Below are 27,728 nucleotides of genomic sequence, written 5' to 3' on the forward strand. Positions count from 1 at the left end.
AAGATGATTGAGTCAATTAAAGAAGTCAATTGATTGTAGCAATGATGAATTAAGAAAGTTAATTAATCACTCAAACATTGGATGTTCAAATTGGCATTTAAAGATTTTTGAGCAATAATATATGTGTGTGCATGCCTACAACCTATAAATTTTTTAAAATCAACTTAGTGTTAGTTTGAGATTGCTGTCACTTGTTAAAAAGTTATTTCTATTGTGTTTTGAAAATAATTAGTTGTAAAGTAAAGTAGCTCTATATTTGATAAGCAATATTTTTAAAGCTGTTACTACAAATTATATTGTTCTGTAAGAAGACATTACTTTTGTGGATTACGTTGTTGCTCATAACCATTTGAATGTGAATCCTGCATTACATATAGCTTCATGTCAAGCAAATATTTCTAAATAGGCATAAGCTATAAACAATCCTGATTCAATGAATACCTTATTCAAATGTGCAATGAATGCCTTGATATTGCAATAATAGACTCTAAATCGTCGTAGTGGAGGGAGAGTTGTCCGTGCTTTGTATGGGAATTGTTGATATGAACAGTACAAATTTTAATACGTTGAAGTTTGTATCAGGCCTGGTCTCAAGTAGCCTGTTGGATTTGTGGTTCAAGTCAAAAACCCCTCAGGTCTCAAGTGGCCTGTTGGATTTGTATCAGGCCTGGTTTCCTACTCTCAACAGCCCTCTTAGTAGATATTTGGGCTTTTAATTAGGACTGCTAAGCATTACATATATTTATAAAAAAACCCAAGCACTATTAAACATGCAAAGTCAACTTTTTGGGTGTGTTTATAAATGAGTTTTGAGTGTGTGTAATGATGAGTTTTGGGTGTGTTTATATGTTTAAATAGTGCTTGGGTTTTTTTATAATTTCTGTAAATTAATTAGTTACTAGTCTATAATTAAGAGCATTCACAATGGACTCTTTAAACTACATTCTAAGGAGGAATTGAAAAAATACAATACAAATTTATAAATAATGCTAACTATTTTTTATATTATTTTTAAATAGATATGGACCAATTAAAAAAGAGTTATAGCATTTATGACTCCTTAAACTAGAGAGCATGATTATAGTTTAAATTTTATAAAGAGCTCCTAAACTAACTTTTATATGTTTTTAGCTAAAATTTAACTAAAAAATAGAGAGTACGATTGTGGACGCTCTAAGTTAACTCATTTGAATTGAAGGTGTACTTTTTTTTTTAAATTCTTATTTTTGGGTTAGAATAGATGCTTTATTAAAAATAATAAGAATTATAAGAGTGTATAAAAAATAACACTGGAAACAATAAATATTATCCAAAACCCAAACATAAGAGACATGAACAAATGCGTAATCAAAGGGATACTCTTATTCACTACAAAAATACAAAAAATAGGAAATAGATGCCTTTTATTATGTAACCACATTGTTGGAATGTCCCTAACATTAAAGAGAGTCCTATTTGTACCTTCGTAAAAATTATTCTGTATTGTCAAATCAGGAAGGAAGTGAAGAAAAAAAATATAATTACACTCCAACCTTAAAGAAGTTAATCTTAATAACATAGTAGGATTATTGGATATAATGGTTGTAACTAATGCTCACATTCGGTCGCTCGTTATACTTTAGTGGTAAAGCACTTAAGTATCGATGATTGATATACTCTTGTTAATATTAATTGTTAAATTAATATCTTAATTAATCATACATATATGGACAGATTAGAATATTTGGATTAAGGAATATAGTTAGTGAGATGCGCATATAATTAACATATTGCTGGTAGATTAAGTATTGAGAAGGGTTGAGGGTGATGAGTCGGGAGGTGACAGAAGACTTGTGTCTGGAATCCGGGGACCATTTATTGGGGCCAACGCTCTTTATATAGTCAGTTTGTGAAGCTCTCTCAGTAGAGGCAGTACTGTCTACTGTGCCCGACCTTGAGATCCCCGCCACTGCCTGTTTGATTAGGGCTCTTTCCACACAGACAGACGAAAACCCTAAATTTTTCTGTCCCGTCTCTTTCTTCCCCTGCAAAAGAAGCAGCAGTGCCTCTCTCTGTTTAATTTTCTCCTCTCAACAGAAACTCTTCAGCTGAGAATTCAGAACTAGTTGTATATATATGGACAACTTTTAAAGGTTACTACTTTCTTGTTAGTTAGTGTTCCCAGTTTAACTTTCGGGAATATGTAATTAATTATGGTTTCTAGCCAGTTCAATTTATATAGTCTTGCTTGCTTTTCCTAGGTCACTTTCTGATGGACGGCTGCAACTAGGGTTTTGAAGTTCTGATATATATATATATATATATATATATATATATATACACATATATCACATGTAGTGTAGGAAACTAAATAATTCATAATAAAGGAAAAGGATGAATGATGGAGATCATTAAATCCAACGGTTGAATTGAGGGTTTTGAAAAGAGAAATGAATGAATTCCATTTGATTATATTACGGCTGGTAGATAGAGTGTCAGCTGCAAGGTCCTCAAAACTTGAATTACTCCGTGCATATCTCTCTGCAAGAAAAAAGTTGTGTGGTCCTATTCCTTCTTCTCATTACTCACTCAGTGGGTCTTTTAAAAGCAAATGCATGCATTGGTCCCTCACCTATAAGGTAGCTTCTCACTGTCTTAAGTACCTTATCATACACATGTTAATGCTTAACACTATATACACCACAACTTTTGGTAGCCTATGCTATATACCTTTCTAATTTAATCCAAACTTAATCTTCTTAACCCATATGAAATCTTCTTGTCCATTTGCTCCTCTCTCACTAATCTACTCACTTAATTATGCCATATTTGATTATGTATGATTGGGAATACTCACGCATCATAACATATAGTCAGACTGTTCGACATGTGACATATGTTATGGATCGAAAAAATTGGACCACACATATTATTTGGATATGGGAAGAAATCTTCAATCTAGTAAAGGTTTGCCCACATGAACATGTTCATCTTTCTTAGTACCATAGGCGTGCATGTGAAAGGGATATATCTAAGCCTTTTATTACTTGAAGATAAAGCTCGACTCACCACTTTCGAATGTGCAGCATGGTCCCCAATTGAATTTTCTAATTTTGATTTTAATGTGTAATACTCTCTATGTGTCGCCTAAAAACGTGTCATATATATAACGTGGTTTTAGCATCTAGCTAGAGAATTTAATATTACACCAAATTAATAATCGTTACTTTGTCACAATGATTGATTGCTTAACATTGTGCATGCGTGATGAGAAAATGATGGGATATCGACTAGTAGCTAGTTGCACCCACATTTCATTCGAGGTGAGGGCTAGTGTGCCACGTGGCACTGTATGCGCCACTGCTTTATCTTTCCTTAGAGCAAGGTCGGTGGAATTCCGGCGCCCTCCTTTTTTCTTCTTCTTCTTCTCCGGGGCTCTCTCTCTCTCTCTCTACTTCTTCTTCAACAAGTTTTTATTCTCATTCTCCACACAGCTGTAGAATATTTTAGTCTTCAATGTTGTAGGCGGCCGCTTGGTTGAGTTATTAGTTGTGCGCTCTACCAAATTTACAAGGCAATTTATAGCTTGAACAAGACAGTCAGAGATAGAGCAAATCAAAACCACTACGCCTTTCTTGGTCATCTGTCTAGTGCTCAAGCACCAAAACTGGTCTGCAAAACAAGAAGCAGAAAATGTTTACTTTCATGTAAGTTGGGTAAATTTTACTTTCATAATTATATATATATAAACATCACATACCTAGCTGCATATATTTGTCACTTGATAATTACCCAATTCGATTAATTTGTGAGATATTAATGTTACTTTGTTTGGGAGAACTTGAATAAACATTTCCATGGCTTCTGGATCTTTTCTTCTCTTAAGCTTCTTTGGATTTCGTAGATGAAACAATTCTACACTTCTTTTTAATTTTTTTCTTTGGCGATTCATGGTGAAGCAGATTATGACCAGAACATGTACTTGGAGAAGAGGAGAAGCATATCATGAAGCAAAGTTGATAAGAGAGAGAGAGAATAGAAATCTCATCATATTATCTTGACCTGAAAAGATGAAATCTTCCAGTAGTTGACCAATGACGAGAGAGTACATAAGATGATTAAGAGTCACAATGAAGCAGATTTACAAGAAGCAGCAGGCAATTCAAGCCGTGATGATCAAGCCAATAAATTCTCAACAAAAGCTAATGATTTGTCGCGTCCATCGACACCATGGCTAAGGTTGAAGGATCCAAGGATTGTGCGTGTGTCCAGAGCTTTTGGAGGAAAGGACAGGCACAGCAAGGTTTGCACCGTGAAAGGGCTTCGAGATCGGCGGGTGAGGCTTTCCGTACCCACTGCTATACAGTTGTATGACCTTCAAGAAAGGCTTGGTCTTAACCAGCCGAGCAAAGTTGTCGATTGGTTGCTTGACGCCGCGAAGCATGAAATTGATGAACTTCCTCCGCTGCCGCTGCCACCATCTGGGAATTTCGGCCTAAATCACCCATCATTAGTCCTCACTTCATCTCATGGTGTCCAAACCCATGCTCATGCCCAATTATCTCATGATAATGCAGAAGGTCCTAGTGGTGGAATTGCACCGGCCAGATCACATTTTTGGAGCACAAATTCGGATGCTATTTGGAGAGGAAAATCAAAAGAAATTGCAAGAGACACAACAAATGAGGAGGAAGAAGAAAATCAGAAAGATATAAGCACTGGATCAGACCAAAAGGAAGAAGGAACTGTTGATGGTAATTCATCATCAAACAACTTCTTAACCAGAATTAGCACCAACCATCCATTCTTTCCAGGTCTTGTCAATAATGCCATGCCTTATGCTTACCATAATTGGGATCATAATCAGCCTTCAAATTTCCCACTATCTCAATTAGGAAGCCATGGATTCCCATCCCAAACTGCAGATCTCCACAACTTCATTAACGTCGTCTCGTTGCCCTCCACATTGTCTTTATCTACAACACAATCTCATTTCCCTTCACATAATGCTGCGGCTGCAGCAGAGATCGATCCGAGACAATTCAACCACATGCATATGTTAAGCTCAAGCAGTACTTCTCAGAACCTCTTGCCAAATTCTCTTTCACCAACTCTATACCCTAATAGCCAGACCCTGAGAGCACCCCATTTGAGCATGATGACTAAGCTTGTGCGTTCTTCAAACAACACTACTGGAAGTGATCATCATCAGCCAAATACAGACCAGGAGTCCCCTTCTAGATGATGCACATGATGCAATTAATTCCAGAAGTCGTGAAAAGCAGCTTTCCTTTTATAAGAAACAAAGCATATGGCTCAGATTCTTTTGAAATTGGGAGCTAGGCTAGCTATAGCTAGGAAGCGCAGGCAAAGGTACAGGAACACATCCTACGATGCTTGTCGGATTTCAGTCAGTCTTCTAAATGTTCATTTCAGATTAAAGATAAATGTTTTGATTTCCTACTTAATTTTTCTTTGTAGTGTTATATGACATTCAAATCTGCAATTAAATTATATTAAAAATTAAAAAAAAAAAAAAAGAGGTTTCGGCCGTAAATTCGAAGCATTGGCTGCTATATATATGAATGGAATTTGGTATGGTGAGACGCTACCCTTCTGTTCATAACTCATTTTCAGTAGATTATTTTATTTAAATCTCTGTGCGTGCTATGTTCATTGAAGTGAGAATTAAAAAAGTTATAGTTTGGGATTATTATCTTCTTTTTCTATGTTCGGGGATGATTATTAAACACTCATGAGATTATATGATGCATTGTTCTATCTAGCTAGCAGCTGCAAACAAAGATTTAAAACCCTAGAAATAATGAGAGCAACAAAGAGAAACAAATTGTTTTCTTTTTCTTTCCGCTAGCTAGATATCACGCAAACATGAAATTAAAGGATGGAGTCTGGAACGTCAGAGTTGAAGCTTCTTCTGATGGAGAAGAAGGTAAAGGGAAGAAGAGAGGCACAGGCTTTATTTAATTAACGACCTAGAGTGAGACGTATGAGAGAGATGTTTGAGAACAGTACTGTCAACATCACGTACACAAGATCCAACAGCATCAATATTACATAAATATATATGGAAGGAATCTCACGCTGGTTTGGATATGTAGAGGGAAAAGGAAAAAGAAAATGAAGAACTTATGTGCAATTGCTTTGCTGGTATCAGGGTTTTGAGAGTTTGTTGTCTTCTCATATGTGTTGTGTCCAATGGATGCCTGCTTCTGTATACCTTAGGACTTGGAGAATTCATTTGTAGTTATCTGCAGGGAATTCGGTCCTTGATGAATTAAGGAATAGTAAAGATCATTAACTAAAATAATTCATTAGAATCAGAATAGTTTGAATCTGATATAGTTGATTCTAATTTGTGGCCTTGAAACTGAGCAATGCATTTTAAGCTACAATAAGGCCAAGATGATTGAACAGCAGTGGTACTATAGTAAGTACTGCAAGTGCTGTCTGCTGAATTTGTTTTACATATATATGCACAGATGCATACATCACTTTACAGGGAACCGCAGGAAGTTGTTGCACGCAGTTGGGGCAATAATAATCGAGCAAAGAGAAAGAGGTGAATCCTCATCCATATTTCTGTCAAAGTAACTTATACTATCTGCAGATGTTACTATTGCTGGTTGAAATATGCATATGGCATATGTATATATATAGTGACAGTGAATTCAAAAAATCCCTAACACAAAATCCAAACACACGCACCCAAGTTTTCAAATTCTACCCTAGAGTATATATATTGGAGTAATTGCTCCCCCGAGGAAAAGTTTTGGGTTCGAGTAGCATCCGTATAATGTGTGTGGATTTAGTATGTTATCTCGCCTACCTCAATAGGAAAGTTCGTCCATTTTTTTACACATTTGTCCCCTTAAAAAAAGAAAGTAGTAGTTTTGTTTTGGATTTTTTTTTTTCTCAAGTGAGGACCATTTTGATTTATTTGAACATTTCATTATAAGGGAATTTTGATATAGCTTATTATGGAACCAACAATTAATATTGATATAGACTTAATTTTTTCTAATAATATTATTAAAAAAAATTGTCGAAATTGTCTAATAATATTAGTTGTATACATGAATGGCACGAACTCATCTTGACTTGACCAACACAATGTTACTAATTACAAGCCATATATTGTTCCACGCATTACTTCACACAAAAGTTGTGTTAAAGTAAGTCAATCGTTCATGTGCGTGAGAGTATTCAATCAACAATAGAAATCACACACATCACTTATCATAACTCCTGCAAATAATCACACCTTAACATCACATGGTAAGAAGCTGGTGAATGTGTCATGGTAGATATCATTGCTGTTATCTTGAAACCATTAGACTATAACGAAACCATTTATTTAGTAAAACGTGAGAGAGGCTTCCAAAATGTGCAAGTCCAATAATTCATATACGAATGAAAGATTAGACCTGATATACTACTTGTCGTCAAGTTCTTGGGTACTAATATCACTAAAAACGACAAGTCGTGCAACTTAGGTAGGTACCACCACCAGACCAATGCCTTGCGTGACAGGTGTCAACCAAGAGCAACGGTTTTCAAGTCTCTCTTCTATTCTATTCCCTTCTTCCCGTTCGTAGGTTGTTAGAAACAATCATTTCCTTTCCTACAACTCCAGCTCCCAACTCCCAACTCCCGTTCAACTCAAACCTTGTCCCTCTCTCTCTCTCTCTCTCTCTCTCTCTCTCTCTCTCTCGATCCAGAGGTTTTTCTAGGGTTTAAGCCCAATCCAAACTCAAATCTTTTCTTCTCGAACGTTTCTAGAAAAGAAACGGTTTCTTCGCTCGTTTTCAATTCGGAGCGAATGGCGTTTGGAGCGCCACTGCATCTCTGAGCTCGACCTCTACGTGGCCAATGCGTCTCAATTAGATTGCAAAGCCCTAGACTTCGCCGGTAAGCCTCCATCCCAAAGTTTCTTTCTTTATCATTCCCGTCTTCTTTCTTTTTTATCGGTTCAATTGGTTGATTCAGTTCCAAGTGATAATTTTTAGGGTTTGATTCGTTCTTCCAGTTTGGTCGCTGAGCAAACTCAGAAAAATTTAATTTTCGATTTATGTTTGTAAGTTTTTTTTTTGGGGGCCCTCTTCTATAATTTATAACGGCTAAGCAGTTTCATTCGTTAATTGTATGCTCCCTTTACTGAGACAAGGTTTGTAAAAGAAAGAACAAATCAAATCTTTGTAGCGAACCCAACTAGCTCAGTAAAGTTCCATTTCCATTTTCGTTCTTTTCTTTTTGGGTTGTTTTGGCTGTGTTCGGATATGAGTTTTAATCTTATGTTGGTTTTTCTTGCATTTTCTTAGGAAAGAAACAGAGGCATAAGTGAGTGGTTGATGAAGCTTTATGGGTAAATAATTTGGGGTTTGCTGGGTTTTCACCTAGAATGTTGGTTTTAAATATACCACGTCGGGTGGCCTGATATGAGGGGTTGAATATGAGCGATGGAGGTCGGGAGAGTGGAAGAGAGCATGAACAACACAATAGAACACAGAGAAAATCGAGCGGTGATGATTTTGCCCGAGCTATTGCCAAGATTGCAGTAGCACAAGTATGTGAAATAGTGGGGTTTCAGACTTTCCAGTTGTCTGCTATTGAAACACTGTCGGATGTTGCTGTTCACTACATTCACAACATTGGAAAGACGGCACATTTCTATGCTAATTTATCTGGCAGAATGGATTGTAATGTTTTTGATATCATTCAAGGGTTGGAAGATTTGGGCTTGGCGCAGGGGTTTGCAGGTGCTTCAGATGTTGATCATTGTCTTGCAAGTTCAGGGACGGTTAGGGAAATTGCTCAGTATGTTGGTGAAACTGAGCATATTCCATTTTCCTACTCTATTCCTCAATTCCCAGTTGTTAAGGACCGGAAGCTCACTCCAAGTTTTTTGCAAAGTGGGGTAGAGACACCTGGAGAGCATATACCTATTTGGTTGCCTGCATTTCCTGAACCCCATACATATGTTCAATCACCAATATCCAATGAGAGAGCTAGAGAACTTCACACTGATATGATTGAGCAGAGAAAAAAACAGAGAAATGTGGAGCGGTCTCTATTCAATTTGCAGCAGAGGCTGGTATGCAATGGGTTGGAGGGACCATCTATTGACCCCGGAGATGCTGATAAGGCAAAACAAGCAAGAGAAAGTAACCCTTTTCTTGCTGCACCTTTGCAATATGGGGAGACAGAAGTATCTCATGTTGCTCTTCCAGCTAAACTTTCAAGTGAAACAACAGTGGAAAAACTTGTTGCTGAGAACCGTGTCGCAGAGAAGTGTTCTTCAGTGTTGGAGACCTTTGCTCCGGCTATTGAAGCAATGAAGAGCAGCTCGTGTGAATCACAGGAGGAACATAAAGAGATTCTTTTGAGCAGGAGACCAACTGTTCAATTTAAGATTGGAAGTGCAAAGACGTCCTTTAGTACTATGTTACATTCAAGCCCACATAACAAGGGTTTTCAGAAAAATTATCCCTGGTTTGGAAGAGAAAATGAGAGGAGGAAAAGAAAAAGAGGACTGAGAAAATTCTGAAGAATTCCATGGAAAACTCACAGGAGCTTGCTCAGTTGTAAATTAGGTTGTTTTTTTTATAGAATTTGTACACTTGTTTAGGAGACTGGCAATGGAAGCTGGCTCGCATAGTGTTGTCTGCATATGGGCATTATAGAATGGATATCACAAAGTTCTGGAGGGAATTTTCCCACTTTAACAAGTTTCTGAGGTATGTTAGTGCCAGTTGCTATAGACCCAGTTAATGATTCTTTCTAATTGAAATTCTTTTCTCCCTTTTTTGTTTGTTCTTTTATGATATTTGTCTGAATGAGTGCAGAAATATTACTCCTAACCGTTTGTATACTTTGTTGCTTTATATAGGCGTCTCCAAAAAAGTCAAAATCTATGTTTGGTGTAATATTTTGGTTCATTTACTCAGTATCCTACGGGCAGAGTAATGAACGGTTAAATGTCTTTTCCTTTCTGAATAAATCGTGCATGAGAAATTTGGAAGGGAAAGATGCATACACTATGATTGTATGTTTACATGTGTGTCATTAGCTCCTATCAAAGATTTACATGTTTGAGAATAGCTGAATTTCTACCCAATAGTTATTATGACTTTACAGAAGATAAGCTAAAATAAAATCCACCTCCCCTCCTTTTTTCCAAACAAAATCTGGAAGAAAAAAAATTTATAAAAGAAAAAGACTATGAGGGAATGAGTAAGATTGCATAAGAATTATTTATTAAAGAAAATCAATGCTATCAGATCCCCTTCTTGGCAAGCTTGCAGTGCCTACCAGACCAACCATGCAGCTCAAGCTTCATCCCCACTCACAACTTCAGTCAGTCTTTAGAGATCAACCACTTGACATCCAACACCAAACCTGGAATTTAACCATCCAATGCCTTGATTGATGCATGAAATCTTCCCACAAGGTGTTTCACAAACTGTCATCCTCATCATCTAGGCTACCATTTGAGTTTTTGAATCAACGCTACCAAAGCCCCCTCTCAGAGAACAGTTGCCTGCAATGCCCACCAGACCAACCATGCAGGCCAACTGCATCATCACTCACAATTTCAGTTATCAAATCCTTAAATATCAACCGCTCAACATCCAACACTACACCTGGAATTTCACTGTCACACTCTGTCCAATTCTTTGCCTGATCCATGAAATCCTCCAACAAGATGTTTCTCAAACTATCATCCTCGTCATCTAGGCTGCCATTCAAATTGTTTCTTTGTAGCTGGTCAACCTCTGAACATATTTCTCTGAAAAGCTGCTGGCCTCTTGGTTTCCCTTCTGCAAGCTTGTGTGGTGAGAACCACTGCTTGAAGAGTCTTCCACCACTAGTTTTTGAATTAGAAATTCATTAACCACTTCAAATACTAGTTTTCTTTGAATTTTGTCGTCAGGTTTGGATTGGAGAATCGCTTTGCATATTTTTCCATCATCAAAAGGCTTTGTATTTGTCCTGATTTCTTCCAGTGCAAGGAACAAATGAGGGTTGATCAGGTGGTCAAATGTGTCAAGCTCAATGGTTGTCCAGGCAGATTCAAGATACCTTAGAATACCTGATGCCAGCAATATATCTGAAATGTACATGTGGTCTGGATTTGTGCTGTCACAGAGAGGACCCAGGATGGACTCCCCATGTGTGCTGCTCATGCATCCATGATTCTGAATCAGGTGCTTCAGGTTCTCTAACATTGAATGATCAATTTCGACCTCAAGATTGGGCATCATGTTGTGTGATAACAGAGCTATGTCCATGGGGTCATACTCCACTACATAAAGATTTTGTGCTTCATCGTCTGTAGCATGAAATTTGAGGAAATTTAATTTAAAGGAGTCTTGCATGTTTTATGCTACATAAGGTCTCAATTGCACAAGAACTTTACCTTTAAAGGAATTTGATATCTTCTTCACTGGAGATGGCGAGTCATCCCGGTAGAATGTAGAATCAAGAACAGAGACAGGACTTGGTTGTTCAGAGGAAGCTTTCCCTGGTTCTCCCATTGACCTATCATCACTCAACCCCACTGCTGGGCTCTGTGAAAGTAAAAAGAAACCTGTCAACCCAGATAAGCAAATAACTACATGTATGAATGAGAACCGGGACAACCATACCTTCTGTTTTTGGCTATGCTGGTTGAAGTGCATGTGTTTTGTCCTATCTGATTGATGAATGATTGTGACTTCTGTGTCTGTATGTGAGGCCAAGCTGATGTTACTCTCAGATTGCTGAGAAGTGGCATCATCTCGATGACTCATATCTCTCGTGTTGGTGCTAGTCTCCCTCAACTGCGCATTACTTTGACTCAAACTGGGAGACTTTTGCTCAAGTTTTTTAACTGGGGTGTTTGCTTCAAATGACTGCCTAGTGTGTTCCCTTCTGGTCATGCTTGAATTTGATGATGGAGTGCTTGGAGGAGATTGCTTCTCCAATCCAAGTTTTCTCTGTTGCAGTCTTGGGCTTGTGATTCCTGAACTCCTACTTGAGCTGGTGGGGATCGCTTCCCTCATATTTTGGGACACCTTTGGTTTCTGTAGGGATTTCACAGTTCTTGTGTTAGAATTATTATCAGTGGAACGAAGGCGTCGATTGAAAGGATCTTTGATATGATTGGTCTTTGGAGTCAGATCTTTGGCTCGTTTTTTGTCAACCAATCCTTTTCCATTATCACCAGGGTCACTAGTTCGAAGCCTCCGAAGACCTAATGTGTCGTCCATGGAATTCACTGTGGAAGCAGAGCTGTGGGTTTTCTCGATGAGTTTAGCTGGTTTCATGATGATCGGTGACTTATGACTCTTTGGAGATTGGGAACCCTTGGCTTTGGCAGGAACTGACATGTTGCTTTGTAGATTTCTCCGGCTTGCTGATTCTCTGCTGTCAGAAAAAATGCTTTTGTTGCTTATTTGAGATGCAACATTTGAAGCTTGATCCTTTCTGTCATCTAACATTTCTTTAGTTTTCTGCATTGCTTCAAGTATTTGCTTCAGAGCTCTGAGATCCTTTCCTGATTTTTTAAACTCAAGATTTGCTAGCATTTTCTCCATTTCACCATATACTGAAGATGCTGATTTTGGGGTTTTTATAGGTTCTTCTTGATACTTGGAAGCTGATCGCTGAGAACCTTTGCTTCCATGGGGCTGCCTCCAAGGAGCTGTTTCTATTGGAAACTTAGAATTTGAGGCCGGCTTCATGACTGAATCAGTACTTCTCCTGTTGGGGGAGGTGAAGTCTTTCTGTGTTTTCCCAAGGAATACCCCAGACAAAAGATCTGGCTTGTTTTCGTTGGTTGCTCTTGAAGATCTGGAGAAGGGGTCTGATCTATCAGATATGCAGGTATTAATCAACCTTAATGGACTAACAGTGGTTGACAATGAATCTGCCAGATCCAGTCCCATCAACTTTGCAACAACATTAGATGGTCTGTTCGAACTTCCAGGTTCAAGCTGCAGGTCATGCACTTTATTGCAGTTCCCATCCTCCCTCTGCAGATCCTTGCAGAAGTAGTTTGATTTTATTTCTGGATTACAACCCCTCCTTATGGAACGTTCTTTGCTGTCCAAAGAAAGCCTTGGGAGTTCTTTCAGTTTTATGGTGGATTTTGATGTATCTCGCGTTTCTCTTCCATCATAAGAGAACCTCCTAGCATCTTTTGGTACCAAGCGCATGCAACCATCCTTCTCTTCATTGGAACTCCAAGGTGCTTGCCGAAGCTTAGCAGGAGCTTGAAATGAGTCATTAACGCCAGAAACCCTTGGCTTTACAAATTTTGGTTGTGATGAAGGCCTGGGAGAGTCTATGTATTTCAACGTATGACCAACTGCATCTTTACCGGCAGGTTTAACTGAAATGCCTCGGGCTTCTCTGTAGGTCGAGTCTTTGACAAGATCTTGCATATCAAAGGATTGCCGGCGCAGGTGCATTGAAGCATTTGGTTGGTTCATGGATAGGTCCCGAGTGTGTTCCTCATTTGAAATGGTTTGGCTGGACAAAGATGGTTCTTGCTCAGCTGCTTTTTTATATTCAAGGGATGAGAAGCTAGATGAACAAGAAGAAGAAGAAACAGTAGTTCTTGATGATTCTGTGGAGTTTCTGTGTTTTCTTTCACCACCTTTTTTCGATTTTTATCCTGCAATTGCAAATTGCATATAATGAATCCATCTCTTTCAATCTGATCAAAAGATTAAGGCTTCTATTTAAAAGTTAAATCCACTAATGTGATTAGGTGCTGAATTCTTACTGTAGCTTTCTGCAATGTGTTCTTGGATAACTCTACTGCGTGGTTGCCATTCTCACCTGGAAAAAAAATAATTATATATATATTAACATGTTGGTCGTTGAGAGAATGGCATGAAAAACACAAGCGAATGCGATTAACAGTTCATAAATTATGCATTATGAAACCATAAACACTAATGAAATATGCATACGTCTTATTTAACAATTTGCAGATGGTTGTGTAAAAATATTGCTGAAAACTGATCAAATTCGAAACTCTTACAAGTTCTGAGCTAAATTTTGCAAAAATCCAACTTCTCATTACAAAGCCAATGGTTTTTGAGGAACCAGTTTATTAAACTTCTTTGAGCTATATATGCTGAACTTTTAAAAATGGCAGAGGGAATAAATACCTGGAGGAAGTCTCTTGTGGCTGTTGCCATTGATACGCCGGCCGGCGGGGAAATGGTGGCGATCAAAGAGCTGAAAAATTCCGCTCATGCACCCAATTTGCTTATGGAAATCTGGACTTTCATCTGTTAGAGAGTGCAAAATCTTTGCAGACATCTTCACTTCACCTGTTCTTCCTCAGTTTCACAATCTAACAGCTTACAAGCTTTGAGCTTCCATTTCTGTAATTCCAGGTAGCCAAAGGTTTGTAAATAATTGGGTTTGAAGAATGTTAGAAGACTCAAAAACCATATGGTTTCAAGAACAATGAGGAGTTTTATGTCTAGCCAGAAAGAACAGAGCTTGTCTGAGTTTTTTTTTTTCTCAAGTCACTATTCTTGTAGCTAGTTAAAAGACTTTAAAGGACTGCATTGAGGTTTCTCTATATTAATAATCTCCTGGCAGAAAAAATAAAAATAAAACTTGAGAAAAAATGAAGTTTCTTCAAGAATTACTTGTTTATTTTGGAGCTCCTAAAAAAAAAATTGTCTAGAACAACAAAAGAGAATGAGAGGACAAGAAATAAGAAAAAAACATACTAGTTGCCCAGAATAAGTCCCATACCTTACGGTGTATATATAAAAAAATAAATTGTTTTTGGGTTTCAGAAGAAGGCAGACAATATCTCCCTGCAAAACCAAAAGGAACAAAAGAGACATATGGGAAGGGCCCCAACACTCAACAGTCACCACCAGCCCCACCTTCTAAGGAGTAAAGTAGGACTACCAAAATACAACTGCACCAGAGGGTTAAGTTCTGCAGACCCAAGAAGAAATGTCCTTTTTTTTTCCCCTTTCTTTTTCTTTCTTTTGGGTTTTCTCACTCTCACAGCACAAAAGAATACTTTGTCCTTTGGCTCCCTCTAGGAAAGGCAAGCACATAAGAAGGTTTGTGGTGTATTTATTATGTATGCAGTGCTCAATACCAGATTGGCAAAGAATGAGAATTGGTGATAACCTTCTATATTATAATTGCATATGAGAGAGAAGGAGTTTTAGTAGCTAAGATTATTGCATTTTTCAAAATCATATATATTATATCAGAGAGTTGGGATCCCAACACTCTTAATTAATCTTGCAATTTGGTCTTCCTCTATTAAAAACCAATTAGAAAACCATAAGTTTTGAAAAAGAAACAAGTGTCATATATAAAATTCCCAAAGAGAATTAGAGGCTAAGATGAGGAGGAAGAAAGAAAGGTGGAGAGAGGTGGGGAGATGTGAATGGGTGGGTGGGTCAGATCACAGATGTGGTTTGTTCATATGTTTCTCTACATTTCCATGTGGACAAAATTATGGGTGGGTCTGGAGGCAGGCAGGGCCTCTCTCTTTACATGAGCATGTGGATTTGTCAGAGGGTGTAAGAAATAAGAAAGTGGATTTGTGTACTGGCAACCTTTCTTCGCACAGCCTATAAAGCCTTTTCTCCAACCATCCTAGCCAAATTACTAACCTACCCTCCTCTAGATAATCTGACTTCTCCGATAGGAGATATTCTTTCTTCATGCAAATCACGGTTTAACGCATGTATAAAAATAATTCATCAAAAATATAAAAAGAAAAATTTATACACGCACATGTCAATGTCCTTCATCCAAATCACAATTTAATGCACGTGCAAAAATAATTCATCAAAAATATAAAAAGAAAAACTTCTACACGTATATGTCAATGTCAAGGCTCTTCCTTACGAATGAAAGAATGGAGTATTTTTCATCTTTCAAAGGCGACTTATAAACATTAAACAACTACATAAGAATCATTTTCTTTGCTTTGTTTCTATATGATTGTGGTAAATTTTGAGTCTTTCAAATTACTACTAAATTCAAGTATTATAAAGTTATAGTAAAGATGGGAAAAAAGATGCACGTCGGTGGTCAGGTAAACACAATTCTTTAAACTCTTTATGCTGAATTTGCTGGCAAGGATCAGACTCTGCCACTGCAAAGCAGGCTTTATATAAGTATTTAAGCTGAAGATTGGTCGCAATATTTTGTTACAAGTTAAATAATTTCTTTGATGTACAGCAGCAGGACACAGAATATTGCAGATCCTGAAGTCGTTTGGACCACCATAGTTTTCCCAATATTATTTGTGTAGAAAAGACACACGTTTACAGCACTGCTTTATGCTTCATTTGAGTCATTTTGAGCCCCTTGGAAAATTGCATATTCTCTGTCTATTTGTGTCTGTTTCTTCTTTTCCTTTTTTTTCTTTTTGGTGAAAATTCATTCGTAAAAGATAAAAGAAATAAAATGGGAACAGTTGCAGAAATGTTTTTTTACTTAAGAACGTGTTCCTAATATTAGCCTTATATATCATCTATTATGTTACTGGGTATGGACCTAACTTTATCGCACCAATGTGCTCATCGGTCATACAAGAAAGTTGAGATTTCAATCCAAAATTAATTAGCAATAGGAGAGTAATCTAACTCTTTATAAGTCATTTTAAGATTTGTTAGTTTTCCAATGTAAGACAATTTCACTTTCACATTCTCACATTAACTTCTAATAAAATCATTAGGGGTGGTTGCGGTTCGGTAACCGCGAATTTTTTCTCAAACCGCAAACCGACCGACTATTTTGCGGTTTGGTGATTTTGAAACCGCAAAACGCGGTTACGAATTAGCGGTTTTAAACCGCAAGTTCTCAAGCATTCACAAAAATATAAATTCACAACCTAAATAAATAAATACACAACCTCAATTTCTCAAGCATATATAAATTCACAATCTCCTCAACTTCTCAAGAATTCGCAACCTAAGAAAATTAAAGTTACAATTCCATGCATTCCAATTAAAGTTAAACTTCTCAAGCATTCCAATTCCAAATCCTTTAAAGTTACAAATCAAAAGAAAATGCAAAGCAAAATGAATTAAAGTTACAACCAGAAAGAAAAATCCAATTCAAAGTGAATTAAAGTTACAAACTAAAAGGAAAATGCAATGCATCAACGTTACAAACTAAAGTTACAAACTTAAGTGTTGGTGGTGAGTGGATTTGAAGAACTCCGTTGTATTGTTTGAACACCAATGTTATCTACAAATAAAACAACATAGTTTAATACATTTTATTATAAGAAGAAGCATAAATAACATTAGCATAAATAAACTAATTACTTACAAGTTGTCATATGTTCCATTTCTTTGTAGAATTCAACCTCATCATTCGTGCTGCTATACTTTGCGGTTTATGTAACCGCAAATTTTAAAATCAAATAGAACCGCAACCGCAAATGCGGTTCGGTTTACTGATTGCGGTTTCATTGCGGTAAATTGTCGGTTGGTTTTTACGGTTTTTCAGTTTTTCGGTTTAAAATGTCACCCCTAAAAATCATAATGTCGGCATGATCCATTATGCCTAGACCAGAGAATGTACACTATTTGTCCATGTAACCTCTAGTTTTGGAAACTAGCTAGGGTTAGGGTTTAAGCTTTGATGCATGAAGTGCACTTCTTTGTTTCTTTGCTATGTCTTGAAACCAAGTACAAATATTAATACACACCATTAATAGGATCTGTTAAATTTAGACACAAATTTAAAATCGACTGAGGAGCTTATCACTCACGTTTTGTTCAACATAATAATTACCGTACGTCTGATTTGAAATGTGTACAAATTTTTTTTATAGTTTGTGGCTAATTGGAAAAACATGTGTCTAAGTGCTTCCACAAGAAATGTCCTCTGTCAATATAATGCCAACAAGCAGCATGGTCTGGCATTTTGTTTATAAGTTTTGTACATATCAGCAAAAATGGGGTGGCCCAACACTTAAATTTTGTGTGTAAGTATGTCGTCCTTAGTAGACGTCCAACAAGTATTTAGGCATCTAGGGTTCCCAAAATTGTGCACAAGATATACACCTTAATTCCCAGAATACATTCCTTGTGTTGCTTTGATAAATTATCTAAACCCCAACAAAATTTTAAATCACTTTACAGAAATAGATCTGTAAATATGGTACAAATTTTAAGTAAATATTGATGTGGTTCGAAAGCACCCTTGTTTGGGAGTGATTCTAAATAAGTAAATAATCATTTCTATGGAAAATCATTTCAAGTGATTTTATGATTTTATGAGAAGCACATAAGATGTGTTTTTTCTCATAATTACTTAAAATCACTCTAAGTGATTATATGAATAAGCACGTGAGAGGTATTTCTCTTCATAAGTGATTCTGGCCCTCCCAGAATCACTCCTAAACGAGCCCACCAAGCATTGTGTTTTGTTAAAGACAATTGAGCCTTGCAAATTAATTGCCACATCCACACCACCACATACCACATTGTAATTTTGGTGAAGACAGTGAAGCAAAGAGTGGTCAAATTTACTTTTCATTATTAACGATTCTTCCTTGAGTTAAGGACATTGTTCTTATCAATTCCATTGTGATGTCTTTGTTCTTTCATTTGATTAATTGCTACGATTTTGAAGTTGCAGTAAGATAAAGAAAATGACGCACACCCCACTAGCTATAAATGGTGCCTCCTTTTTCAGCTATAGCATTATCTGGGCTATAATCACTCTCGTACTCAGAAATTTTATATATGATTAAGAAAGTTGCATTCATGATCATCTCCATTAATTCGATAAATATATGTATATATAGAATTAGGGTAGGAGTGGCACGTGCTTTGGTTCAACATGGAGTACGGATATATTAGTCCTTAAAAGCTAGGATTGACCCAACAAGCTATAGTTTGTGAGGAACATTAATTATTAACAATTACACCTTTACATTTTCTTTTTGTCGCCAAATTTAAAAGGGTAGTGGGATTACAATGAGCATAAATTCTATTACAAGATGATTAAAATATGAGACCTTTTTGGAGTTTATCTTGGACCAAAAAGAGAAAAGTTTTAACCTTTTAAGATGTAGGTGTTGAATCCAATCTCCCCTCCCATGTTAGGTGCCACCCAAAATGCAAGCGCGTAAGTGCCAAGCTTTCTATCTACCTATTATGTTTATGGAAAGCACGTTGTGGAAGCAATTCGACATTTTCGCATATACAGACCTGTAAATATTCTAATTTGTACACAGAGAATATTACTAAAATCTTATATATGAACATGATGAACATACTGAAATGGTTCTTTCGTTGGCTTTTTATGAGATTGAGACGTACGTAACATACTAACATACCCATATTAATATTATTATATTGATCATATGCCAATGGAGTGAAGATCCTAAAACCCTTTTCAAAAGTATATAGTTATATGCTCAGATTTGTTTAGTATATGGTGTGATGGTGGTATGCATCATCATTTTCAAACACTACCCTGCTAGCTACTAAATAATAAAATATGAGTTAGTTTAATATTGGTACTTGTGAAATAAGTTAGCTAGAGTTTTGCTTGCATAGGAATGTTAGCTAGCTTGCTTTAATTAAACTATTATTATTACACATGGAGGAATTTCTGAGTGCACTATAGTTGTGCGACACAACGGATTCGTTACTATAACTAACTGGTCTAATTCACATCTGCTAAAGCTACTTAATTATTATTTCGTATAGCTGATGCAATCTCTCTTATATGATAGAGAGGGAGTGATCCATCGTGATAGAGATGAGGGACTTATAATTGATGAAATTGAAGAGGGAGGGAGGGTGCAGGGCCACATGGGAAAAGTGAAACTATCACATGATGAGGGGATTGCCTATCTGCCTTTTAGCTTAGCTTCATTTGAAGGGGACCAACTAAGCATCTCCATCATAATATCCTAAACTAGGTTCCAAGAAGAAGCATTGCAGCATCAACCCAACATGATTGCCACATGATCTCCACATCCCCACAAATTCTCATCACCCAATTAACTTCAAGTCACCACATGAATAAAGAAAACTAAGGGGCTAGCTTTGTGAAAGTCAACAAAAATGGGATAATATCCATAGATGTCCCAATTATTTATCGAATTTAAATGTACAAATAAAGAATTATATGTGCACAGAATCACGAGGAGAAGGAGTAGGGTAGGTTCCTATACACATTCTTAGGAATTTCATGGGAGGGCCCAAAATTGTGTGCCCATTAAACAAGGTGTGTATGGATATATGGGATTGTTCCACGTTAGAGGGTTTGTTCAATGTTGGGTAATGAAGAAGTCAATATGCCATGCATCTTATTCTACGTGAGAATGAGAGCCTCTTTCATCCTAGCTATCTCACACGTCTAAACTTGGGGTGTAAGAAAACTTTATTTATTTATTTATTTTTAAAACACACCAATTATTGGATAACTTTCTCTAATTTTCTGCTTTCATTTCAAGTTTGCATTTTTGCTAATTCTTTTTTTAAGAGGAAAACCAAATTATTAGCAAGTGTCACGTGTACTAAGAAGAGGGACATTAGTGAGATTAAATTCTTTGCTGTTTTTATATGAGATTGGAGATAGCAGCAATAGCAAAAAGTCAAGCACAAAACATGTCCAATCAGTTTGCCAGGTAAGTGGGATCTAAAAGTCGCCTGCATCACATGCCAAGCCTGATGAGAAGTTTGAATATACTTCCAGAATAAATAAACAAAAACTCTGATGCGACAATTTCAACTGGTTCAACCAAACCTAAAACCCCAATACAATTTCAGAGAAAAATACTCAAGGGAGGCTGGCTACGTTTCATGAACTCCACACAAACCAAACCTACTCTGTTTTGTTTTTTTGTATTTGTGAGTGGGTGCATGGGGCCATATGTTTGTTACAAGTCCCTTTTGTCATGATGTGAAAGCTCAGAATTGCCGTAACGATCTTTGTGAACCATGCAGCTCCATGATGGCTCATGCCCCAGTCCATTTGAAATTGGGTTACATTTCTTACATTTCAAACTCATAGTACACAAAGGACCTTTTGCATAATTGCTCTATTGTATTGTACCTTCTGGTTTTTTTTTTCAAGATCCAAGAGGGATGGGCACTGGACCATAAGGTCGAAGTGTCAAACACCAAATCCTTCTAGGTTTCTAAGATGATGAGGAACAGAGAACATTATGGCATCCCAAAGTTAATGAGTGTTTTTGGTGCACAACTTGTGGACTGCGCAGTGGTATGGTACAGAAGAAAACAGGGCCATAGTACAATTTGTTTTTATGAAATTGCAGGAGATAGTGACACTAGTACATGCGAAGCCCATCCAATGCCATTACCACGAGTCAATGGCACTCATGGGTAGAGAGATTCACATCCATGTAATATCTCTGTCACTTTTTTTTTCTTCTTGGTAGTTGGTAACGTTTGTTTTGTATGGCAGAGGAGATATATCACTTTTTTATAACATGGAAGGGCGATGCAACAATGGGGTGTTGGTTGGATTGGTCAAAGCGTTTGGTGTGGTTACAAGTGGTCTTGAATTCAAACCCTTTAGGTACTTGTGTTGTGTATATGAATTTCCCTTGTCCCCTTCCTAACTTTGGCAACAACAAAAACATGGAAGGGTGATGCAAAAAATTATGTAGGCATGAAAACCTTGCCTATATAATAATATCGATGGCCCTAAACTTACATGGTTAAATTGCATTTTCTGAAATAAGCTTGGTTAAGGGAGCCTTTATTTGAAGCATATGCTTCACCACTGAACTGGTTCTGTCAGTAAAAAGAAAGGCCTTATAGTTTGAGCCCAAAAACATGTCCAATCACAGACAGATGGAGCCCAAGAATCAAGAGAAGCCATGACCCTCTGAGAGTCATGCACAAATATAGGATGGTGAGCACAAAAATGTTCCAGCAAAACAAAAACCAAAGATTAAAATGCCAATCACACAACTCTGATAAGTTTGCTCGCTAAATATCTGATATCCGGAAATGAAATCAACTGTTCCATTCCTTGACCAAAAAATAAGGATGACATAAGAGATTCTCCAATATGGATGGAGCAGAAAGTAAATTTCCAATGTTTGTTTCAATAAACACTTCAATTAAAAGTTTTTGTGGGGTCAATTTTTCTATAACCTATGGCTGTTGTGGCAAGTCACCAGCTCCAGTTGTTTGACAAAGCTTTGGAACTATACGCCTTTAAGGGATAAGAGCAAAGCTCCACATAAGGCACGAAGGATGGCAAGAGCAAAATATAAGATATGCAAAACTCATACCTAACGCAGAACGGAAGAATTACAGGTCATGTTGGTCACGTTGGTGGTATCTACAGAATACACCGTACTAAGAACCCTGAGGTAGAAGGGCCAAGATGCGCTACTTTCATTAATAGGACTTTGGCCAAATGGCTCTTGCTCTATAAACTCCTGTATATTTTCAGCAGCAGCCAACCCTTCCAGATAGACCCGAAGATCACCTCCAGGACCTGCCATATGTTGCAGTCAGTTTATTTATCATTTGCCTCTTAACTTGTTAAAAATTTGACACATAATACCATTCAAACCTTCAAAACAAAGCAAACCAAGTACACAGTAAAGATATTGTCATCATGGAGAAAAGGAGCTAGGGATGGATGCCTTATTTCAACAAAAAGGTGTCCTGCTAATTTCAGTTCCTCCTCTCCCGTAACATTGGCCTTTTACATCTTTACCAACAAGTTATTGAAACCCAGAAAATACGAAGGTTCTCTTCACATATAATGTACAACTCCATCTTCCATATTCCATATTGGAGTAGCTGCCAAATCAATTTGAATAAAACTTTTGGATATATATATATATATATATATATATTTTTCTCTTCAGTCTAACATTTGGTTATATTTGTTGCGTGTACATAAGTATAATTAAATGAATCAGAGGATTCATACTGAATACTGAAGGACCGCTCAACTGGGGAGATCCCATGAGGTGCCCTCTAAACATTTCTCAAAATTACATTGCCTAAAAACTTTCAAAGAAAAATATAAATAATTACGGTTAAGCGATGGAAGCCAGAATGCAATACTTTCAGTGTATTTGCAGCCTTGTAGGGTACATGTACATTTTCTGAAAATAAAGCAGTTAGGAATCAATTTTTTTAATTACCTAACGAAGTGTCGCTCCCTCGTTGGAACGTGTATGGATGAGGAAAGACTGCAGTATGTGCCTATAAAATGAGAGTTCAATACAAATCCAAAAAAAGATTTACGTAACTTATATGAGTAGCCCAAAAGAAGGGAAAAGATAAATTAAAATGAAGCTCACAGGATTAAGCAAGGCTTTGTAGGGGGAATCATCCAACAACAATGTATTTGATTCATTATAAACGCCCTTCTCCCATGGAAGACTAGGGTCGTGTTTTTCCCATATTCTCCTCAGTTCCTTAAAAACCAAGGTCTTATGCCTATTTTCTAGAGTCCTGAAACCTGTTGCAGTGCAATGGGATAGATCCTGCAAAGCCATCATAAAATCCATCAAGATTTCCACAATTAAGATGCAAGGAAATCAATGCTTGAGCTATTTTAAGTGAATATTAGATGATAATTTTAAAGAATCTATGATAAGTCATCAGAAAAGCACAAGAAAGCTAGTTGTAGACTGGTAGAGATGCGTGATTGCTTTAATTGCTTTAATTGTTGTTAGGCTGATACTACACCCTATTAAGTGATTCTGAATTTAGGAAACTATTTTTCTACCAGGATTTAACCAATACACATAGTAAAAAATCAAAACCAATATATTTCGGGGACTTCCTTCGACCAAAATGGCCAAAGTCTTGCATGCCTTCCCTCTCCTTGTGATCGGGATGAGGTAGATGCCTCCCAGCCCCGGGGGGGTGGGGGCCGGATCGAATCGGAGTTACAAATCAGGAGATTTTATAATTTAAATTCATTGCAAGATCATCTAATTGAGGATATGAGCAAGCAAGAAAGGTCAACTCGAGAATGTTATTACAATTTCTACACACAAGGAGCTAGATGATGCGCAAAAGGAACAGGAATAGAAGTGCTTACCCAACAAAACAGCAACTTGTGCTTCATATCACCCATCAGATAATCAAGCACTCGTTCCACAATTCTCCTTCAACAAATAAATAGGTATTGCTGTTACTAATAATACCAATTTATAACAACCAACATATTGCTAAAGTAAAAGGAGGACAAGAAAAAAGTTCTTCCAAAATATGAAGGAAAAAAAAATCAATTCAACATAAACGAAATAAAGAAAGAAATGATAGCAGACTATAGGTTACTTGGATCTTGAAGACCACACACCCACTTCGAAATGCTCAAAGCAGAACTTAAGAAAATCAAGATAGAAGGGCCTCTTGAAAACTGAACAAAGAAAGTAAAGATGCAATTAAAGACAAAGAACAAATAGAGCATTAGAAGTTTTATAAGTGAAACAATAGTACAAAGAATTTCTCACTTGCCCGGCCTGCAATTCGTTTGTCAGATGCAAGTCCCTTTGGAGGAGGAGAGACTATATCCGCAAGTAGTCCATTAATATCAAGAATAAGAAGCTTTTTCTCTATATCACAAACAGGTGCTCTCACAATTGACCTATTTGAAATCCCTGAGATGTGGTCCACTTCATTCATAGTTTTAACAGCTCCTGATGAAATAACTACTATGTCATCACTTCTTTCATCAACTAGACTTAAAGTTGACAATCTATGCATATGATTAGTGTCACTCTGACCATATTCCTGACGCAGGTTATCAGATAGACTAATATCTTGCAGTAGATTTGATTTCTTCGTCCTACGTCTCCTTCTTGTTTTCTTTTTCAACACTCGATTCGATTTCACGTTATTTTTGGTAGTTTCCATACCCATTTCCTGAATTCTAACAAAGGAAGGCCGAGGTGCTGAATTTACTAAGAGATTAACTTGCACTTCGCCCTTGGTCATTGAAAAGGAACTCGTACTCTTGATCATAAGCTATTATTTTCTTGGACTGATCGTTTTCCACTATTTGCCTAAGTAGGTCTGTTTCCCCACGTTTTGCAGAATCTTCAATCATTCCCTTTCTCTACACGCCTGCAAGTTGCGGGCAGCAGGGACCAACAATGAGCTTTTAACAAGATGAGGAAATCTCATCTTTCTCAATAAATAATATACACACAAGAATCATATAATTCACATGGAAACTGTTAACGTGAATAATAAAAGAAAAGGAAAGAAATTCAAATTGTGGCTGATTTATATTATGATCCATCCATATTATTTCCTTGATTATGGTTGATAAATTGTAATTTTATCATTCCATATATAGGTGGCTGGATCTCTAATAATTTCCAGAGCTCTTCCATGAGCCAATATACATGAAACTTTCCCCTTCCCATGGATGCAGGCACACATCGCAGAACCACATCAAATTTTTGTTTTTGTTTTTTCATTTAGGATTTCAACTTGGTGTCAGTGCATATTTTTTTTAAATCCAATTAGTCACTACCAGAGGAAGGATTTACTCTATTGTTGTTCAAGTGAACTTGCAAAAAGGATTTAAGAATATAAAAGAAACAAATAACCATCTGAGATTGGAACTTCAATGAAGAATTACATCACCACAAACTGTTGGAATTCTTCAAGGCTAAATCATCTCTTATGCATTTATTTTTATAGAACTCTTCACATGGTTAGCATTTAAACTACAGAGTTTCTATGTGAGCTAGGCTGAACATAGTTTTAGAGAAGGGTCTAAAACAAGCTTCAGCTTCTCCCAACCTACAAGCTCCAAGAAGAAACTCAACCTCCATCTATTTAGGGCCAAATTTTCTTCCTATGTAATAATAGAATGGTAACTGAATCCACCAAACCAAGAACCAAATGGGCTTATTGGACTGAGCTAAGTTAAACGGGCTTATTGGACTGAGCTAAGTTAAACCTCATTATGAATATGAAGAAGCTAAAACTTGGTATTTTTGCCACGTTCTTTTCTAGGCAAACAAACAGAGCTTCAAAGCAATGAAGAAAGATTCATGAAGAGAAATAGAAATCCAACAAATAACAATACTTTGAAACAGAGCAAATCGTAAGCATCAAAGGTACTGCGTTAAAATGTTATATGAACCAAACGACGTCGAATTCATTATGCATATACAAATTCTCAGATTACAGCGCGAAAGAGAGAGAGGGAAAGAGATAGATAAAGTTTTGACCTTTGGTGTATCCAGCGTCGCTGCGAATGTCGAAGTCCTCCGAGTTCGCGAGAGAGAGAGAGAGACAAAGCGAGGGAGAGGAGTGGGGGCGGATTTATCGGGTATGTTTTTAAGAAGATTTCAAAGAACTAACGACCACGTTTCACTGATCAATCGAAGACAACCCACAACCTCAAATGTTAGGTCTTGGCCCGACTTGGTACTACCATGTAAGACTAGGCCCATAACCCATGACAAATATGATATGGTTCATTACTTATAGCCCAATGAGGCTTTGATATGCAAACAAATTTTAGGCCTTGTGCTTGCCCTTTTTTCTTTTCTTCTTTTCCTTATAAAACCTAGGGATGTTACCGTTAGTGTTTTTTTCGGGGTCAAATTGTTACCGTTAGTTGTGAAGCCACATGTAGGTTTGAGATGACCTTTATCCCCAAAACTTGCATCACTATGTACTCCTCTAGGTTTTGTTTAGTGGGCTGGACTGAATGAGACTTCTCTAATGAAAATGAATTATAGTCTTTTCTGTTGTTTAATGAGTCTAAAATGCACTTCGGACTAGTTTAGACTCATACCCTATTGTGGATACTAATCCATCTGACGATGGTTTTATAAACCTAAGTGGAGCAATGGGTTTCAAAGACACTTTTCGAAACCAAAATTCGCCCAACTCCACAAAACTCTCCCATTATGATCTTCACACCAAGTTTGAGTCCCTTTGCCAGTTGAGCCTTCTATCAAAGGCAGCGGCAATGGAGGAAGACTTCAACCTCATCCATAAAGCAGATAGACGAGGCCCTAAATCACAACGCCGACCTAGTCAAAGTCATCGGATAAATTCTCAGCGAAAGAGACTCTCTTCACGATGAAATTCACAAGCTTGAAGCTTCTCTTAGAGGAAGGGAATATGAGTTTGCATTAAAAATCGATGAGGAGTTGAAAATGAAGGAGGTGGTTGAAACTGAGGTTCGAGCTTCTAGGGAGACAACTTGCAAGGAAAGAAAGAGACGGTTCTTGTTGAAGTGCTTAAAAGCTACCCGTTCAGTGACGTTTTAAGGGGTGTTTTCATTTTCAGAAAACAAAAATGAGGCAAAAACACGTTCGGTAGCCAAAAAACAAAAACACTGAGAATGTTTTCATAAAATGAAAACAAGTTCATGTGTACTTGTAGAAAACAGAAAAAGTTGTTTTCATTCTCATGGGAAACATTTTTATAAAAAGAACTCACATATTATTATTTCAAATTGTACTACCAGACACGTTTTCATTGTTTTTGTTTTTTGAAGATGTTTTCTAATTAATCTATCATACGCATTTTCATTTCCTGAAAATGCAAATTCGTTTTCTTGTTTTCATTCTCTGAAAATATTCTAAGAAAACATTCTTCAAAACGTTACAGACGGGCCCTAAGCAACTTGGGTTTCTCAAAATTGGGTCCAATCTAGTGCGGCTTTAATGTGATGTACCAAATAACTCATAGGAGTCCAGCCCAATCAATACTCCAAGTAAAATCTTAACTTAGGCC

At 37.0% G+C, this 27,728-nt stretch overlaps 4 protein-coding genes across 6 annotated transcripts; 2 read left to right on the forward strand and 2 right to left on the reverse strand.

Annotated features, from left to right (window-relative positions):
• Positions 1–3,289: 3,289 nt before the first annotated feature.
• Positions 3,290–5,692, forward strand: LOC103330120 (uncharacterized). Of its 2 annotated transcripts, none has more exons than XM_008232673.3 (2): positions 3,290–3,686; positions 3,942–5,692. In XM_008232673.3, the coding sequence occupies exon 2, from the start codon at positions 4,094–4,096 to the stop codon at positions 5,222–5,224; it is 1,131 nt and encodes a 376-aa protein (XP_008230895.2). In that variant the 5' UTR covers positions 3,290–3,686; positions 3,942–4,093; the 3' UTR covers positions 5,225–5,692. The 2 variants fall into 2 exon arrangements, with proteins under 2 accessions (XP_008230895.2, XP_088905827.1); XM_089049701.1 differs by having other exon boundaries at positions 3,291–3,686; positions 3,939–5,692.
• Positions 5,693–8,319: 2,627 nt separating this feature from the next.
• Positions 8,320–9,768, forward strand: LOC103330121 (transcription initiation factor TFIID subunit 8). The gene is given in 2 exon segments (XM_089049700.1): positions 8,320–9,506; positions 9,509–9,768. Coding segments are annotated over 2 exon segments (1,134 nt in total). The 5' UTR covers positions 8,320–8,449; the 3' UTR covers positions 9,586–9,768.
• Positions 9,769–10,011: 243 nt separating this feature from the next.
• On the reverse strand, positions 10,012–14,740 carry LOC103330123 (protein LONGIFOLIA 2). Its single transcript, XM_008232675.2, is given in 7 exon segments — positions 10,012–10,848; positions 10,851–11,329; positions 11,417–11,567; positions 11,646–13,625; positions 13,628–13,657; positions 13,769–13,824; positions 14,160–14,740. Coding segments are annotated over 7 exon segments (3,192 nt in total). The 5' UTR covers positions 14,314–14,740; the 3' UTR covers positions 10,012–10,506.
• Positions 14,741–21,966: 7,226 nt separating this feature from the next.
• LOC103330124 (putative FCP1 homology domain-containing protein C1271.03c) lies at positions 21,967–26,335 on the reverse strand. Of its 2 annotated transcripts, XM_008232681.3 has the most exons (8): positions 26,207–26,335; positions 24,746–25,085; positions 24,473–24,658; positions 24,297–24,378; positions 24,058–24,124; positions 23,309–23,494; positions 23,150–23,210; positions 21,967–22,488 (listed from the first exon to the last, which is right to left on the reverse strand). In XM_008232681.3, the coding sequence occupies exons 2-8, from the start codon at positions 24,981–24,983 to the stop codon at positions 22,280–22,282; spliced, it is 1,029 nt and encodes a 342-aa protein (XP_008230903.2). In that variant the 5' UTR covers positions 24,984–25,085; positions 26,207–26,335; the 3' UTR covers positions 21,967–22,279. The 2 variants fall into 2 exon arrangements, with proteins under 2 accessions (XP_008230903.2, XP_008230902.2); XM_008232680.3 differs by having other exon boundaries at positions 24,473–25,085.
• Between the last annotated feature and the right edge of the window lie 1,393 nt (positions 26,336–27,728).

The sequence above is a fragment of the Prunus mume genome, linkage group LG4 (genome assembly GCF_029339155.1).
Source record: "Prunus mume cultivar Tortuosa linkage group LG4, ASM2933915v1, whole genome shotgun sequence".
Taxonomy (NCBI): domain Eukaryota; kingdom Viridiplantae; phylum Streptophyta; class Magnoliopsida; order Rosales; family Rosaceae; genus Prunus; species Prunus mume.

Bases quoted from the DNA above. Each gene is read 5' to 3' on its own strand.
- LOC103330124 (XM_008232680.3), bottom strand. From the start codon at position 24,983: ATGATCAAGAGTACGAGTTCCTTTTCAATGACCAAGGGCGAAGTGCAA. The intron at 24,379-24,472 runs GTGAGAAATTCT...TTCTTTGTTCAG, and splicing joins ACGAATTGCAGGCCGGGCAA to TTTTCAAGAGGCCCTTCTAT. The intron at 24,125-24,296 runs GTAACCTATAGT...TATTTGTTGAAG, and splicing joins GTGTGGTCTTCAAGATCCAA to GAGAATTGTGGAACGAGTGC.
- LOC103330120 (XM_008232673.3), top strand. From the start codon at position 4,094: ATGATTAAGAGTCACAATGAAGCAGATTTACAAGAAGCAGCAGGCAAT.